General features: G+C 56.8%; 7 protein-coding genes across 7 annotated transcripts; 5 read left to right on the forward strand and 2 right to left on the reverse strand.

The window, feature by feature from the left end:
- Positions 1-252: 252 nt before the first annotated feature.
- On the forward strand, positions 253-2,343 carry MKK02DRAFT_19766 (amino acid transporter; the record flags this gene model as incomplete). The annotated part of the gene is made up of 14 exons (XM_053086147.1): positions 253-273; positions 320-395; positions 439-679; positions 728-759; positions 801-858; positions 910-967; positions 1,014-1,042; positions 1,091-1,202; positions 1,246-1,355; positions 1,466-1,620; positions 1,666-1,729; positions 1,774-2,055; positions 2,105-2,187; positions 2,237-2,343. Coding segments are annotated over 14 exons (1,428 nt in total), but the record flags the coding sequence as incomplete, so codon positions are not given.
- Positions 2,344-3,102: 759 nt separating this feature from the next.
- On the forward strand, positions 3,103-3,777 carry MKK02DRAFT_40357 (uncharacterized protein; the record flags this gene model as incomplete). Its single annotated transcript, XM_053091063.1, has 1 exon — positions 3,103-3,777. The coding sequence occupies one exon, from the start codon at positions 3,103-3,105 to the stop codon at positions 3,775-3,777; it is 675 nt and encodes a 224-aa protein (XP_052942754.1).
- Positions 3,778-4,260: 483 nt separating this feature from the next.
- MKK02DRAFT_40358 (uncharacterized protein) lies at positions 4,261-5,181 on the forward strand (the record flags this gene model as incomplete). Its single annotated transcript, XM_053091064.1, has 1 exon — positions 4,261-5,181. One exon carries the CDS (start codon positions 4,261-4,263, stop codon positions 5,179-5,181), a length of 921 nt encoding a protein of 306 aa, XP_052942755.1.
- A 236-nt stretch (positions 5,182-5,417) lies between these two features.
- MKK02DRAFT_40359 (inositol hexakisphosphate-domain-containing protein) lies at positions 5,418-11,213 on the forward strand (the record flags this gene model as incomplete). The annotated part of the gene is made up of 30 exons (XM_053091065.1): positions 5,418-5,752; positions 5,804-5,820; positions 5,869-6,225; positions 6,273-6,279; positions 6,326-6,632; positions 6,685-6,778; positions 6,822-6,928; positions 6,977-7,100; positions 7,138-7,308; positions 7,369-7,481; positions 7,529-7,621; positions 7,673-7,692; positions 7,727-7,948; positions 7,999-8,008; positions 8,055-8,271; positions 8,315-8,628; positions 8,683-8,991; positions 9,040-9,163; positions 9,215-9,420; positions 9,473-9,585; positions 9,636-9,749; positions 9,799-9,904; positions 9,950-10,008; positions 10,057-10,303; positions 10,361-10,446; positions 10,496-10,662; positions 10,710-10,760; positions 10,813-10,885; positions 10,937-11,022; positions 11,074-11,213. 30 exons carry the CDS (start codon positions 5,418-5,420, stop codon positions 11,211-11,213), a joined length of 4,389 nt encoding a protein of 1,462 aa, XP_052942756.1.
- Positions 11,214-11,420: 207 nt separating this feature from the next.
- On the reverse strand, positions 11,421-12,591 carry MKK02DRAFT_19823 (uncharacterized protein; the record flags this gene model as incomplete). Its single annotated transcript, XM_053086157.1, has 4 exons — positions 11,421-11,873; positions 11,922-12,032; positions 12,088-12,242; positions 12,300-12,591. 4 exons carry the CDS (start codon positions 12,589-12,591, stop codon positions 11,421-11,423), a joined length of 1,011 nt encoding a protein of 336 aa, XP_052942757.1.
- A 389-nt stretch (positions 12,592-12,980) lies between these two features.
- Positions 12,981-13,793, forward strand: MKK02DRAFT_40361 (uncharacterized protein; the record flags this gene model as incomplete). The annotated part of the gene is made up of 2 exons (XM_053091066.1): positions 12,981-13,312; positions 13,373-13,793. The coding sequence occupies 2 exons, from the start codon at positions 12,981-12,983 to the stop codon at positions 13,791-13,793; spliced, it is 753 nt and encodes a 250-aa protein (XP_052942758.1).
- A 902-nt stretch (positions 13,794-14,695) lies between these two features.
- On the reverse strand, positions 14,696-16,700 carry MKK02DRAFT_29976 (uncharacterized protein; the record flags this gene model as incomplete). The annotated part of the gene is made up of 2 exons (XM_053087953.1): positions 14,696-15,412; positions 15,465-16,700. The coding sequence occupies 2 exons, from the start codon at positions 16,698-16,700 to the stop codon at positions 14,696-14,698; spliced, it is 1,953 nt and encodes a 650-aa protein (XP_052942759.1).
- Positions 16,701-17,210: the final 510 nt, after the last annotated feature.

A 17,210-nucleotide genomic window follows, 5' to 3' on the forward strand; every position in this document is an offset into this window, starting at 1 on the left:
AATAACTTTCCAGCATCTATACATTCTCTATTGTATATAGGCATCTGTACTGAGCATGAGTCACACCCTTGGAGCTATGGATCATGGAGAGGAGGCGAAAGGTATGTCCGGAGGGATCAAGCGGGACTGACGACCAGATAAGCACGTCGCGGATGTTATGGACCAGGAGGCCTTGCAGGATGGTGTCCTGCTCGAGCAAAAGTTCGGGTGAGTCCTTCCTCTCCAGCGAAAGCGCTCGTCTGACCTCTCAGATATGTCCAAGAGATGCCCCGAGTAAGCTATCCTTTGCCCTGCTCTGCAGGCCCACACTAACTAGCAGACCAAGACGTTCCTGAATCTCTGGCTCATGACTATCGTCTTGAGCTCGGTCCCCTACGGTCTTTCCACCACCTTCTGTGAGCTGAACAACCTTCTGCTCTGGATAGCACTGACGGTCAGTCTACACGCTCGGAAACGGTGGACCCCTTGTCGCCCTTTGGGACTGGATCATCATGTCCTTCATCTACGTCTGCGTCGCTACCTCCCTCGGCGAGATTGCGTCCAAATACCCTGTCTCTGGCGGCGTATACTACTGGTCATACATGCTCGCGCCTCCCAAGCTGGCCCCTCTGATGTCGTGGATCGTCGGATGGCTCGCTGTTGTCGGGAACATCACCGTCACCCTCGCTGTCAACTTTGCGTAAGTACTGCGGATGCCGCTTTCACGGTGACTCCGCTGACGATACAGCACCACCCAGTTGATCCTGTCGTCGGTCATTCGTGAGCACTTTCCCGCCGGATCTGGGCCTTGCTGATCTTAGTGTTCTACCCCGACTATGTCCCCCTGCCGTGGCACACCGTTCTCGCGTGCTGGGCGACGTGGGTCCCCGCTTTCCGCTTTCCGCTGGAAGAAAACAAGCTTATTATCAGGATCCTTCTCCTCGGTGTCATTGCTATCCTGGGCCAGCGGTACCTCCCTTACGTTGATGTGAGTCCAAGTATAGCTGTCTGGCGTACCGCAAGCTGATCATCAGATGTTCACCATTGCTTGGATCGTCGCAGCGTAAGCTTGATCGCGCCCGATAAGTCAGATCCCGACTGATTTCATCAGTGTGCTTGCTACCGTCATCACGCTCCCGATTAAAGCTGCTCTAGGTCGCCGTTCGGCCGCGGAGGTCTTCACCGAGTTCATGGACATGGGCGCTGGATGGCCAGTAGGAATGGTCAGTCTGTTCCTATCAATTATGGAGCGTGACTGACCAACAGCAATGGGTGCTTGGACTCATCCAGGGCGCGTACTGCTTCAGTGCCACCGGAATGTTGCCCGCCATGTCTGAAGAGGCCAAGTCTCCGGAGACCACCATCCCCCGAGCTATGTGAGTGCATCTGGGATCATAACGTACCCGTGCTGACGATCAGGCTTTACGGTGTCATGGTCAAGTGAGTCTGTATTGGTCTTTACCTAGTGACCCTTTCACTAATCCAGCAGCGGTCTCCTGGGCTTCATGTTCCTCCTTCCCATCATGTTCACCCTGGGCGACCTCGCGACTATCCTCGCTAGCCCGACTGGCCAGCCCTTGCCCGAGATCTACCTCGAGGCTACTGGGTCCAACTCGGCCGCGTTTGGGTTGTTCTTCCTCAGTGAGCTTATCTGCGAAGTTGTGTACGCCATCAGCTGATTCGCAGTCCTTGTCATCGGTCTTTCTTGCGGTCTTGCTTGCTCGCAGGCTACTTCCCGATGCGTCTGGGCGTAAGTGTCTCTTCACGCTATCCCGAGCTTTTGCTGATCCTCAGTTTCGCTCGTGACGGCGGTCTTCCCGGCCAAAAGTGGCTCAGCAAGACGTCCAAGCGCGCCGAGATGCCCCTGAACGGCTTCATCCTCCAATCGGTCATCCAGTGCGCCCTCGCCTGCATCTACTTTGGATCGACCGCCGCTTTCAACGCCTTCCTCGGTGTCTCGGTACTCTGCCTCGGCGGATCTTGCTTTGTGCCTATTCTCTTGTCGTTCTGCGGCGGACGGAAGCAGATTATGGGCACCAAGTTCTATAAGGGCAAGATTGGGTTTGCTGCGAATGTGTAAGTCGCCGTCCAGGCCAAGTGACGAGGAAACGAGCTGAACTGTCAGTGTGGCCATCATGTGGTTCATCCTCGCCATCCCTATTCTGTCCTTCCCGACTATCCTCCCCGTCACCGAGGTCAACATGAACTGTGGGTCCTGTCTGCCCGATTCTTGGAGGGTCTATCGCTGACAAGCTAGACGCCGCTGTAGTCTTTGTCGGCTTCGCACTCATCTCGGTTATCTGGTACGTCATTCGCGGTCGGTCGCACTACCGCGGCCCTCCCGACGGGCACACCGGATTGTAAGATCCCCCTCTCCAATACACTTTAGATGGGTAAATCTATAATTGAGTTGTCTCTTCAACGGGGTTTGTAGTCTGGATCTTAACATCTGGATGCATCTGGTTTTCTTCTTCTGCCACGACCCAGTAACCGTGTCTCGGAGTCACAAGGACATCGGGCTGAGGTGGAGATCGACCCCTCCGGACGACTTTTCCGTCCCCGCTTTGCGACCGCAAGCGTGCACTGCGGGAGACCGACAAGTGTTTGCGGACTGTCAGACAGAACAAAGGTAGTCAGGTCTTTGACATGATACACTAGACAATGGCGCTCTGTGTTTCAATTTACGGTCCTTTCATGCTAGTCAGGATATTGCAGTGCTCAATCTCAGATCTACTGTGTGTGGCGGATGTGGCGGGCAGTGTCAGGGGAGAAAATAACGGTGATCGAGGGTTCGTGTTTGGACATTCGGGGTCCGCGCAGCTATATCACAGCACCCCTGGTTGAATCCTCGACCGCTCCTTCATATCACACCTCTCACCAATTACCTTCGCACCACCCACGCATCGGAATTCGGATTCACCATGAACATTAACACTTCTCAATTCCTCCAAGTGCCCCCTCACGCCTCCACAAGGCCTGACCGTTTGGCCTTACCCGCATCCAGATCCGTCAGTCCGACATCCAGCGATGGAGGTCCGATGACGGCAGGAGGACCCCGCACAGTGGACCACCGCCCATTCTCGCTACAGCCTGGACGATTGCCCGACCGCTGAGTACCCCAACATGCAACTCCTGACCTGGTACCCCCGGGATGGCGAGGTGATCCAACCCTTCCAAGTCCTCCCCCCGCACCGCGAGGTCATTCCATGCTTCCAAGTCCTCCCGTCGCAGAGCGCTACATACACCTTCAAGGCCCTCTCACCGACGACCATGAAGTATTCAGATGGATCCACCAGGACTGGGCTCGAGTGGCGTGAATTCGAGGTTGAGCTGCCCCCTCCGTCGTGCGACGGCCCGGACAAGGTGGCAAGCCTCTCATTCACTCAACTCGCCAGCGGGACCTCGGGCGAGACCTGTTTCGACATGGAGTGCTCAGAGGGTATGGTGACTGTCCGAAGGAACGCCAGTGGCCAGCCCCAAGCCTTGAGTGTTGGAGCTGACGCCTTCCCCGCCGCACTTGTGCAGCCGGGTGCCTACCCGCTGGAGGCCACAACGTGGTCTCTGTTCGAACGGCTGGAGCCAAAGGAGACCATCTCTGGAAGGACAATGGTCGGCCCGATCCTGATCGACAGGACGGGCGCGGAAGATTGGATGACGACGACGGGAGTACATGGAGAGGGTCTCGTCAAGTACTCTTCCATACCCGCTCGGTCGGCTTCGAGGTCGGCGAGCCCGATGGCCCGATGGCGCCAGCTGTGTGGCGTCGACGAGATGACGTCCGAAAGTCGAGCGGAATGAATGATCTTGAGATGGTATGGCCCCTTTCAATTGGGTACTAGCTGTGAATAGATGCATACAGACCGCAGTCGAATCGTGTGCAACGAGACGGACGAGTCAGAATCTTGGGATGATCGATACGCTTTCGACCTGACAGCTTTGCAATGTCTAACCCTATGGCCATTCCCTACGCGCGCACCATGACTGCTGTCAATGTGAGTATTGGAGCAGCAGTGGCACAGGTGGGTACCATTGATCCTTTGGGTCTGGTCTCCATGGTGAGAGCGCTGCTATACACCACAAACTCCGCCGGGGCTGTGTCGTGCGCCAGTATGGTGCAAAACTTGAAAGGAGTGAGGACGAAACAGTATATGAAGGGCACAGCTCTGCTTGAATTTGGGCGACTCATTTGCAGGACAGGCGATCAGACGTCCCAGTACTTATGTTTCGATGCAACCCTAGAATCATACATATCCTTCCCTTAAGCATACCGTACCCTCCATCATGAACGCGAAAAGAGACTGCGTGGAATGCGACCAAGACTGCACGAAGGGCGATCTGTTCAATGGCGATGTGCGCGAGTTTCTCACCCTCGAAGACCTCAACTTCGAAGACCTCAAGCTCGAGGACTACACATCGTTCTTCCCAGGTACCTCACCTTCCACCAGCCCGCTCCCGCTGCCCCCCTCAAGCCAAACGATCTCTGCGAGACAGCTCCGAGACGAAGTCCTGTATACACTCCAAAACTGTCCGACCCTCGACGAGCCCAATCGACAATCACTGAGGTGGACTTCAAAGCGATCTACCGCAACCGAACCCGCCTACGAATCACCTTCTCTGTTCGTCATCCCATCCTCAGTCGGCATCTTCCAGCTGCGTCCCGCTTGGCAAACGGAAACCGATTTTCGCGGAGCGGCTCGCAGCGGTTATGGCACACGATACCAGATCATCGCGCCAAAGCAGTGGCCTGTCACCAATTCCAGCCTCGCATCTCGGCCTCTGGACACATTGCCTTTGATCCGGTACGGAGAAACTTGGGGGAATGTCGACACAGCCGACATCCCTCTGGAAGACGGTGTGGTCTGGGTAGATCAAGGCGGATTGCCATACGGGCTGACGGTGCTGGAAGATACCAAACTCGGACTTTCTCGGGGCGATCAGTACCACCTCCACCCCGTGGATTGGGCGGCTTACGAGGTACTGGGCGCACCGCCGGATCTTGGGGAAGGTATCGGGGAGCTTGTGGGTCAGATCTTCTTGGACAGGAGCAATGAGAGCGCTGTGACTGTTGCTGAGAGCGGTGGGGAGACGATACAGGGAGAGGGGAAGCTTCTGCTTCATACACACGCCCGGCCTCCTGCGCCGTTCTTCTCGGTTTCATCCGCAGCGTGGAGCCTTGGCGATGTTTATATGTTCGATTTATAGCCTCTCGATATCCATGCACTCCTGTACGTCCATTGCGCGAGCCGCTTCCCTCTCTACGCTCAGAGCGCTTCCCATGAGGAAAAGCCAAAGTCCCCCGGAACCAGCTCGGCTGGCGCCACTAACTTGTCCGCCTGGGGTCTCCACGTAGTCCTCCACACTGCCAGCAGCTGCTGCTGCAGTACTTAAGGCGACCTTGATCTTCAACATCTTCCCCCTATATAGCTACAGCATACAGTATGGTACCCGGATCCACGCCCGGTCAGCCGTCTACCGCGCTGAATCGATCCATTTCGGCGCCTCCGCAAGCGGACCGCGGCACGCTCCCTCAATCTCCCCCTCCTTCAGTCACCTCCCCTGCTCATCGACCGTCACCGCTTGGGCAATTCTCCTTTGACCCATACACTCTGCAGAACCCACAAGCCTCCGCCTCCTCTTCAGGCTCGCGTCAGGCTTCCGGCTCCAAGCCTCTGCCTGGAGTAAAGCCTCGCAGGGTACTGGGTATTCAGCAACGTTTGCAAAAGGAGGTGGATGGTGTGGTCAAACGGAGGTCTGGTGGTGTCTTAGGAAGAGGGTGAGTCTCTTCGAAAATGCACAGAAGGGATTTCTAGCTGATGTTCCTCAGCTTCATCTTAAAGACCGGTGAGCTGACATGCCTACTCCAGGGATCCAATTAGCAGCTAATTTCAGACCATTACCCCACTGGCCGAGCTCTCGACCTCGATCTGGAGATCCAAGGCGCACCGAACTTTCGAGCCCCGGATGAAGAAGGGTTGAATGTCTTTGGCGTCGCTCAGCCAACTGTACCAGGCCTCAAGTCGATCCTGACCATCCTCGGCTGTCAGCCGGACAATATCCTTCCACCACCTGCACCGAGCTCGCGGCGCGCATCATCTTCCACGCAGAAGCCATCGAGCGTCCCTCCTGGTGCTCGATCACTTGAGAAGGTGCTATCCCAGCCGGCATTCCAGAGGAAGGCATCGAGTACTTTCGCTGTTCAGGAGGAGGGACAGGCGATTTGGTTTAGCACGAGGGAAGAGACACTCGGTGCGTTATGCGGCTCAGATACATAATGGCAAAGCTGATCCGCATAGTCTACTGGTCAGTTGCGACTCCTGTACGACGAAAGATCGAGCTGACAGGGCAGTAATGGCAGACCTTACGTCCTGCGCGATGCCTCCAACCCTTTCCAATCACTCAACCTTTCCAACCGCGCCGTCAACCTCGAAGACATCGAGAACCGACTCAAATCGGAGATCCTGGAAGAAGCACGGAAGTATGGCGGGATGGTGCTCATCCATGATGAGCTGGAGAACGGTCATCTGGTACCAACATGGATGAGCGTGGATGAGCGGAGTATCCGGACCCCGAGGGAGGTGTATGAGCGGGTCAAGGACGAGGGCTGGAGAGTCCAGTACCACCGGATTCCTATTACTCCTGATACTCCGATCGAGGTGAGCTTTGCCCCTTTGAATTCAAATCGAGCTGAGAGAAGCTGATCCCTAGGATGCATATCTTGACGCCTACGTCACAGCGATCAAGGACGTCGACCCTACGAGTACATCGCTGGTCTTCAATTGCGGAATGGGAGTTGTCCGAAGTGAGCTCTCTTATGCGTCAATGTGGAATGCGCTGACCCGTAGCAACCTTCGCGATGGTCGCCGCAAGTCTGCTTCGGCGCAAACAGCTCCTGATGAGGGGATACGAAGACGCCTTCCCCAAGGCATCGGGACAGTCTGGGCTAGCAACTGTACGTACACCTCTCTCCCCTATCCTGGGCCCATTGACTGACCCGCAGCCATCAAGCATCGTTGGACTACCGGGTGTGCAGCAATCTCAAGCTAGCCACTTTTTGGAGCAAGCAGCAATGCAGCAGGTCCTCACCAAGAGCCTCCTCCAGCTCACGCAGGTTCTGGATAGAAGTGAGTCGTCGCGTCGGGCTGTAGAGCTGATATCCAGATCTGCCATCTCGGCATGGAACAGCAGTCGATCTCCTAGCTTCCCAGCCGGCCCTCTTGGAGCAGCTGCGTAAGGCACATATGGGCAATTATCAGATCGTTCTTTCGCTCATCTCGAGTCTGGATCATGGGCGCCAGATGAAGCAGCTGGTAGATGAGGTCATTGACAGCTGTGAGTAGCTTTCTGTGAACGCGCCCCGAAGGCGGACCACCAGATAGCTGACACTTCCAGGTGATGCTGTTACCAATCTGCGCGAGAATGTCATCGAGCACCGCATCAGATACAGCGCGGCCTCGCTGGATGACAAGGCTCGTCAAGCTCTTCTCGGACGGGCTATACGGTCGGTGAGCCTACCAACGGCAGAGTAGGCGTATTTCAGCTGACTGGTCAGCTTGAGCAGTACTTTGACCTCATCGTCTTCGCCGCCTATATCGAGGAGGAAGAGGCAGGCAGTACTGGCGTAGCGTTTGCGACCTGGCTTATGGTAAATTGGCTGCTCGTTATTACCTTGCAAGTATGGTAGCTGACAGCACAGAATCGACCCGAGATCTACAAGTGAGCATCCGAATTGGACGTGACTGACAGACAGCCAAATCAAGACGATGAGACGACAATCTGGAAATCGCCTCGCCGCCTTTGCGCCAGTCAATGATCTCAGCCAGATCTCTCGGACATCTGAGCATGCCGAAGGTGCCAGCGACCGCCCGCATGGTCGACCGAGAGAGATGGATCTGCAGGGTGGCAAGGTGCTCGGTGATGAATGGGCGGAGCATGTCGTCACAAATCGGAGCGGGATCATGTTGCGGGCATCGTGAGCTGGAGTTCCTGCAAGTTTTTTCGGGTGACAAGCTGACTGAGCAGGACGCTACTGGTAATCCTGACCCCGATGTACACAGCGTCCAGTAGCTGACTCACAGAAATCCGATCTATGGCTTACTGATATCGCACCCTCATCCGAAGGGGTCCGAGGCGCTGTCGGGTTCCGACAAGTCCCCGGCTCGTCCATCTTCACTACTGGCCAGCCAACCCAGGATGCCCTCTCCATCATCGTCAAGCAAGTTGCCGAGCGATGTCCATCCGTCAACAAGGTGTTTTGGATCTGTCTCCGAGAAGAACCGCTCGTCATGATCAACGGTGCGTCTTCTCATCGCTTGTGACGACATCAACTGATTTTCAGGCTCACCGTACTGTTTGCGTCGAGGCAGTATGGCTCTTCGGCATATGCGGGACTATGCCGGGGTCTCGGCCTCGCGCCTCGAAATGCTCGAAGACCGCCTCAAGTCGGACGTCATCAATGAGATTGGCCAATTCCAGGGCAAGGTCCTACTGCATACGGAAACGTCGAATGGAGAGGTGGTTCCAGTATGGGAGAGCGTCGAGGCTGGGGATGTGGAGAGTATCAAGGACGTGATGGATGGCCTGGCTGGCTCGACGGACGGTTTGGACTTGGTTTCTTTCCGCGTTCCCGTCACCTCGGAATCATCGCCCGATGTGAGCTACCTCCTATCTCTGTCGGCTGTCAGTACACCGAGCTGATCGATCTAGTTCAATGATATTTCCCAACTTCTCGACATCTGCATGCGGAGCGGACTCCAAAACACCGCGTTCATCCTGAACGACCAGCTCGGCCGCGGGCGCAGCTCGACAACGGCCATCATGCTCTTGCTAATGCAGCGATGGCTCCGGCGCGCGGGACACGAGCACGCCCATCCGCCCACCCTATCCAGGGGTCGATCGACCGCGGGCACGCAGCGGAAATTGACGGTCGGCGCGGCGGCGAAGCCACACAGGGCGAGTTGGCAGATTATCAATAGCTGTTTGAGGGTGATTCGGAATGGTGTGGAAGTGAAGCGGGTGAGTACTGATCCGGCCGGTGAAGGGTAGCAAGAGCTGATGGGATAGGTTGTGGATGAGGCAGTGGACGCTGCTGCTGCACACTTTAATCTGAGGGATACCATTCTGGAATCAAGGATGAAGGCGGAAGAGGCAGATGATCCCGAAAAGAAGGCTTTGTATCTGGACCAGGGTGAGTTGGCTTTGGCTGGATGATTCTTTGGCCAGGAAGCTGACAGAGCAGGTATCTATCACTTACGCCGATACTACTATCTCCTCCTGTTCCAAGCGTACCTCGACGATCGCGCGCCAGACGAAGAGAACCCTTACTCGTTCGAGTCATGGGTCAAGCACCGGCCTGTCTTCAAGACGCTCGAGACGGAGTTGGAGCATGGTGGATTGCAGGGATTGACGCCTATTGATAGGATGGAGTTGGCGAATGGGATGGCGGTAAGCTACTTTTGCCTACGGTTGGTACGAAGGGTCGTAGCTGATCGTATAGCTGCCAGATGAGGTTGCGCAGGTGGTTGCGAATCGATCTGGAGGGATCTTGTCTGCTCAGACAATACTGAAGTCTGACTTCTTCTCCGGACTGCAGAAGCAGAGTCTCCCAGAGTGAGCTAACTATACCCCCTGGTGGTCTACAGCAAAGCTGACCCTCTCAGTCGAGTTGACGGTGCTGCCAACTACCGCAAGATGCCGCTCACTCCGCCGTTTGAGGATGAAGATACCGAAAGCACCGATCTGCCGCCCGCTGAGCGATATGTCTACGGTACCGGGTGAGTTTCTGGACAGCACAAGGATGGCTGAGCCGAGCTGACCTCCTAGTATGCCAAGCGGGACAGGTCTCAGGAATGCCTTGGCCAGAATGGGCGCGGCTCCGGGTGGCGAGAAGCGGATCGTATGGACTTCTCTGAGAGAAGAACCTGTCTTGGTGCGTCCAGCGCGAAGACGATAGTTGCTGCGGCTGATCACGTAGTATGTCAAGGACAGACCGCACGTGCTCCGCCTGATTGACAAGCCGCTCAACAATGTCGAGTGGGTGGCTTCCCCTTAGAAGTGCCGAGAGTCAAGCTGATGCCCCAGAACTACCGGGGTGACCGCTGCTGTCGTCGAGCGTATGGAGAACAATCTGAAAGAGGACGTCCTGCGCGAGCTCCGGGCAGGAGGCAACAAGCTTCTACTGCATGACGAGATGGAGACCAAGCCGGGGACGTACGAGATTGTGCCGATCTGGGAAACTATCGAGGAGAAGGATATCATGACTCCTCGAGAGCTATATGAGGAGGTTATCAAGGAGAAGTATCAGGTGGATTATCTGCGTGTGGCTATTGTGAGTGCAGCTTCTCAGGCAGTCGACTCGTGAATGGTACCCTCCCTGACACCGTAGACGGATGAGCAGGCGCCCTTACCCGCCAGCCTCCAGGTCATTGTTGACCGTGTTGCGCGGGGACTCTCAAACGAGTCTGACTTTGTGTGAGCATTCCTACCTCTTGGGAGATCCGGAGGGGAGCTGACATGCTAGGTTCAACTGTCAGATGGGCCGAGGACGGACTACCACTGGGATGGTCGCTGCATCACTGATCGCCACTGTCGAAGCGGGACGGACAGAGGTCGACACGTCGGATGATGTCGAGGAATCTTGGAGCGAGGCGGACGATATGGGCGGAGAAGAAGCACAGTATCTGAACGGTGAGTCTAGAGGTCTCATTGAAAGGGGAATCGCGCTGATATGATAGGCGAATATAAGACCATCTTGCAGCTAGTCACGGTGCTGAGCCATGGTAAACGTGAGTCCGACTATTCCTATATTTTAGGAAGGAGACGAAGCTGATTGTACAGAGGCCAAACGTCTGACCGACCGGGCGGTGGATGAAATGGAGGGCGTACAGAACTTGAGAAAGGCGGTGTATGAGTGAGTGTCCCTTCTTCTTGAGTAATCAGGAGGGCGAGCTGATGCGTACAGCTTCAAGCTCAAGGTCGATGCCGCTCCCGCTGGATCAGCCAAGCTTCGTCCGCTCGTCAGTCAAGCCGTCAACTACTTGTATCGATGTGAGTCTCAGGATTGCTGTATGTTCCAGAACCTCGACTGACCAGGCGCAGATGGAACGCTTATTGTCTTGACGAATTTCCTGCTCGAGTCAAAGGAGCAAGGAGTGCCGTTGGACCAGACCGATTTCCCTGCGTGGATGCAGCAACATCGAGAGATTAGGTCGGTGCTTAGTCGCAAGACGCTGGACTAGGGTGTGTATCTCTATTGCCGTGAAATCATGTATGCACTTTGCGCAAGTCCCTCATCCTCGCCGAGACCCCAAGATCCTCTTGGGAGACGACTTCTCACAAGGCCCAGGGCCGGACGGGTCGAATGAGACTTAGTGATGCTATCAGTGCCAGTCAGTACGAATAGCCGAGACCTCGCAGACCCTCAAGATTGGGCCAATGCATTTCCCCTACCCGCTCTTGGCCCGCACGCTGATCCTCGCCCAATCCAAGCTCCTAAACCAGTCCCCCGCATACCGTCTCCTATCCCAAACCCCATACTTGCTTCCCAGATACGCCATCTCGTGCAGATTCAGCACCGCCAGGGGGACCGGCAGAATCGGACTGCGCGCATCCAGTTGCCGCTGTTCTAACGCTCGTCCCTTCATTTGCTGCGCCGCTGTCGCTTGATTGAGGGGTGGCCGGGTCGGAGTAGCTGGGGGCTTGTCGGCCAGTGTGTCCGCGGACGACAGGGGTTCGGAGGATGAGGGGGAGGCGTCGGATGGGTAGGATGAAGAAGAAGGGGTACCGAAGATGGGGACATTGTCTCGCCCGATTTGGGAGCGCTGGGTGATGAGGAGGGTGCCGGCGCCGAAAGTCGGGAGGATGTCGAGGTCGGTATAGTTGACGCCTGTACGGACGAGCTGAGGTGTCAGCTGGGCCATCGTGGAGTGTCTGTCATGGCCACTTACCCAGAGCCATCCGCCGCCGATGATCCCATCTGCGTACGCTTCTACCTTCTCCTTTAGGGCCGCAGCGTTCTGCTCGGCAAAGCTAGAAACGGATTGCTCGTCTGATGGGTTCTGACTGTCAGCCAACTTATTCCCGAGATGTAGTTGGCCAAAGGGCAAGGCTTACTATGCTCTCCAAGAAATAGCTGTTATTGAGCAGAGCCGACGCATAATTGAACGCCAAGGTCAAACTCGGGTCCTTGGCCGTCAACGCCAATAAGGCGGTCATGTCCAACCGTCCCCTGTCCCACTTTTGCTTGACTTCCCGCAGTCCGGGATTGTCTATCTCATCAGCATAAGCTCTTCCCCGGCCCCGAATTTCGACGAAGATGGACATACTCCGGACTTCCGCAGCTAACCTCTCCCATAAGCCGGTCTGCCACTCGACCAGGCGGTCTACATTCTCTTTAGGCAGGAACCCGGCGCTCCCATCGATGATCCGGGGATCGATGGAGATTGTGTTGGTCGTCTGGGGAACGAGGGAAGGGCGAGAGGTGTGTAAGGTGGATTTGGATCCTAATTGGGCGCGAGATGCGCTCAGGGCGAGCTGGGAGCTGCGGCCGGCGAGAGCGGGCGCGGGGGCTGAAGCTGCGCGCAGGAGGGACGCGGCGGATGGGACGGTGCGGGACATGGTGGGTATCGTGGGGTAAGTGGTATGCTGTGTGGATGCGAGCTGGAGCTACTCAGTATTGGCGATCCGAAATTCAGGCGAAGGGATCAGTTGGACATCGTGAGAAAGTCATAATACTAGTGGTAATTGAGTAGCTAATTATCATTACAAAATGCTAATCCTATTACCAGAAAGGTAATGCCATTAGGATAATCCCTAATGCCGTCTATGCTATTCCAGGCACAGGCACGGTGAATAGACGTCATTAGGATCTAGATCTCTACCGTAAAGCTCAGCTCCTGATTCCAAAGAACCTGATCTGATCTGATCTGATCAACCACGACTACCATATATACATCTATCGCCCATCTCATCCGATCTACCTCCTTCCCTCCCTCCGCCAGGCAACAATGTCCCTCCGCTCCCTCGCCGACTCCAAGACCCGCATCTCCTCCACCCCCTCCCAGCCCGGCTCCTCTAAAAAATCCCTCCTCTCCCCCTCATCCTCCCAAGAGTCCGCCTGGACCTCCTCCACGTCCCCGTCCTCCCTCCACCTGACCTTCCCGACCCCACTCCACAATGCGACCCATTTCGCCATCACGTTCCAGGGCGGGTTCGCCGCGAGCGCGGTGATGGTGTATGTGGCGATGGCGCCGAGGGAGGGGAGCTCCGAGGTGGAGTTGGGGCTGATGATGGCTCGGAGAGTGTATCCGGAGGATAAGTTAAGCAGGCAGGTGTTTGAGTGAGTTGATATATCTAAGATTCCCGGGGCTCGCGGCATAGACAAGTAGCTGATCAACAGAATACCATACCCCTCCAATACGCTCATCTCGCCCAATACCGGCTCCCTGCCCGTATCCCTCTCCACCGACGATCTCGCCATTACAACCGAACGCCCGCCCAACCCTGAAGGCCGGAAATCGCCCGCCCCGATGCACCCTGCAGCAATCAACAACCTGCCCGCGGGGTATCAAAAGTCTATATCGTCTACTCTCGGCTCGCCTTCCTCTCCATCTACCAGTGCTGCCAAGGTCAACGGCTCGGGCGCTGGCGGGAAGAAGGAGATAGAGAGGGTACAGTCGGACGAGTCGGGCGTGGTCAGAGAGAGGATGGCGTCAGGGTGGACAGTCCCCCGGTTGACGGAGCTCAAGCTCGAGTTCGAGGGGAGTAGCGATAATCAGGGGAGGGTGACGGTTTATGCTATCGAGGTGCTGGGGGCGTAGAGCCACAGGGGGTGGACCTGACGGGATGTTGTAGATTGAGCAAAGTTTGAAGAGGACAGGGCAGGTGGGTGCGCGAGGCCAAGTGCGGAGGGGAGGAAAGATCTAATTTGTTGAGTACCTATCATACACATAGCCTAGTTATCAATGCCCTATAATCTTGTGACGAAAGAGTATCATGTCCAAGTCGAGCGTTATCAGTACTTGTCAACCATTCCAAGGTCGGAGCAGAATCAGCTGGCGGAGGAAAACAGGTTACATGTCCTCCCCTAAGCATCCCCCTCGTCCGTCGCAGAGGGTTGAGCCTCTCGACTAGTATCCCGCCACCGCGATACTCTCCCATCACACCTCGCCATCCCACCGTTCCTCTCCGGACCTCCCTCTCTCCGTCCCATCCGAGCGTCACCTTTTCCCGACGCCTAGACCGCGAGCCCCCTTCCCCGCCCCGTTTCCCCATCCGCGCTCTACCTCCTGAGCACACCTTCGCCCTCCTCATCTAAACAATACTACCCGATCCAGCCCCCTTCCCGCCTAATAAACGCAGGCAGGCGATAAAAACCTGATCCCTGACACGGGACAGACGGCGTCGACCGAGCAAGATCCCAGATTGGTGGATCGTCCAACAGGCGAGATTTGGGAAGGCGATCGGTTGGAGGATGGTTGGAGGACGGCGGATAGGTTGTAGCTGTAGATGATGTTGATGTGATGTCCGTTTGTCGTTATGCCATTCGCGTAGACCCGTTTGACCGATTTGAACGTTGATTGATTTGACCGTATACTCCATTCCCCCTCTCCACTGGCCATCTCCCCACCCCTTATTCACCCCTTCGCGCATCCTTCACTCTCTCCGACATCCTCCCTCCTCCTCCTTCCCCGTTCTCCTTCATCTCCGCCACACACCCCACTCAGAAATCCTCCATGTCGGGCTTGGGTAATGCTCGTCCATGAGGCGAATTATGAAAGTCCGCACCCGCATAATTCCCCGCTAGACCCGATAGCCCATTCGCACTCCCACTCCCACTCCCACTCCCACTCCCACTTCCCAGCCCACCCTGTGATGCCCCACTCTGAGTAGCCAACCCCGGCTCCGACCGCATCCGTGGAAATCCTCCAGCAAGGAGCGGCAATTCCATCACCGCATACTTGTGCGCCAGACCGCCCTTTGCCGGGGTCTGCGGCGCCCTCCTGACGTTCTGCGCAGGATTGAAGGGCGGGAGGGTATCGAAGGTGCTGGGCTGGTATGCCGATGGCGGGGGCGCATGGGCATGGGCGTGGGCGTGGGCGTGGGCGTTTGCTGATCTGGGCGGTCGGGAGGTTTGGAGAGGGAAGGAGAGGTGTCGCGAGTGAGGGGCGGTAGGGAGGGCGTCGGCGGATGAGCGGCGCGAATGGGTGGGTCGGACGGAAGGGGAATGAGATGGGTTGAGAGGGGAGGGGACGGGCCGGGCCGCTCGGCTTCGCTTGGACTTTCCGGTCGAAGTCCCAGCTGGGATAGGCTCCGAGTCAGACGTAGTACCCGTTGCAGGTGGGATATCTCGTCGAGATGGCCCCGACGCAGACGCAGAGACAGACGCAGAGGCGGACACAGAATCGGCATAAGGATAAGATCCAAGTTGCTGCTGCCACTATTTCTCGATCAATTACGCTTTACACCCCTTTCTGATCGAAAAAACTTACAGTCATATCCTGCGCCACAGCCGGTCCCGCGTCCGTCGGCTCGTCCCACACTTTACTCTCATCCTCGCTGTCCACCCCCTTCTTCCGGCGCGCCTTGGCCGCCGCCGCCTTGTGCGGGGTCGTCGTCCCCCCAAACCCGCCCCGCTCCGCCATGACCGGTGTCCCACCACGGACGGTGGAGCCCGATGAGGGCGCAAAGAGCGCGTCGCTGGGTAGGGATCGAGAAAGAGAGGTGAGGTCGTATGCCGTCGAAGTGCCAGAGGAGGAGGAGGCATGGAGTGAAAATGAGGGGATCGTTGAGACGGAGGGTTTGGAGCTGGAGTCGAAGCCGGAGGATGGGTGCGCAGCGAGTTGGGCAGAAAGGCCCGATAAGGCCCGGGAGTGGGTTTCGGGCCCGGGCTGGGGTTTGGTAGAGTTCCGACCTGTCCGAGCTTGGCGCAGTTTGGGCGTGGTGGACTGGCTGGCGGTGTGGGGTGTATCGCTCTCGGACTGCGCAGTCGAATCGGCGGATGCGGCACCGGGGAGTACGGCTTGCCTGCCTGTCCTGGGCTTGGGAGCGCGGCGATTCCGCGGTGTCCCTCCATTTCCTTCTACCCTAGCCTCTGGTCCACCGCTCGTGCCCGCTTCCATCGCCGTGACCTTCTGGTCCGAGCCCGCTCCATTCGGCCGAGGCACCGACTTCCTCTCCCTCGTCCTCGACTGTGCCCCACTCGCCTCGATATCCGCCTTCGACACAGCCAACACCCCCTTCCTCCCATTCTCTTCACTGTTCCCCTTCTCTTCGCCTTCTGATGCACGCGGCGGCGCACTACCGCTCATCCCCAACAGCCCAAACAGCTCATCCTCTCCGGTACCTTCTTCCGACTCCTCCTCTCCTGCTCCTGCGGCGCGCTGCTGTCCTCCCCTCGTCCGCGCGGGTCTTCCCCGCCTTCTCGCACTATGCCGCGGCGTAGGCGTGGGTGACGCCGGTTCCGCCATACTCGTGTACGTATGTCGATCAGATTCTAGGTCTGGGTCCGGGGATAGAGGTAAGGATGAGGGATCAGGCTTGGTTGTGTGGTCGTTTCGGGACCGGCTATGTCCTGCGGATGAGGAGGGTCGGGATAGGGAAGGTGTCGAAGTAGAGATCCGGCTGGGTCCTGCTTTGGCTTGAATGTGAGGGGGCCGGGGGTTGCGATGTGGCGAGCGGTTGTGATTGGAGGTAGTGGTAGAAGGGCGTGTCGGCGTGGGTAGCATAGTCTGGCATGTCAGCTTTACGGCCTCAATATCAAGAGGCACGATGCTTACTCTGCTGAGATGGTTTAGCGTGTGGATGTGCAGTCTAGGACTTGTGCTCGACAGGTGACCGATAAACAAAAGACCGGGACCGACAACTTTCGCCTCTCCTTGAGAAGGGACGTAAAGCGGACAAGCACGGATATGATTGGGTGGATGTCGCCAACAAGATACGAGTCTTTGATAATGTGTGTGAGTATGGGTTAGGGGGGTAAGATAGGATACTGTATGGATGGAGCAAGGCAGAAAGGAGAAGCACCGCTCAGCTGGCGGCAACGCACGAGTGGGTCAGCCGGCCACGTGGTAGCTATGACGTAATCCCCACATTCCTCACATCTGGTGCGCCCTCGCCAGCGCAGGCAGCATGAGCTCTGCTTGAGTACATTATTGCCTCTTCATCTCATCAGTATCTGACAGCTAGTATGGTGATAGTGGAGAAATGCACACAGTGGAAGTGCTAGCTGATCTCGC

The sequence above is a fragment of the Dioszegia hungarica genome (assembly GCF_025882075.1).
Source record: "Dioszegia hungarica strain PDD-24b-2 chromosome Unknown MKK02contig_24, whole genome shotgun sequence".
In the NCBI taxonomy this organism is placed as follows: Eukaryota; Fungi; Basidiomycota; class Tremellomycetes; order Tremellales; family Bulleribasidiaceae; genus Dioszegia; species Dioszegia hungarica.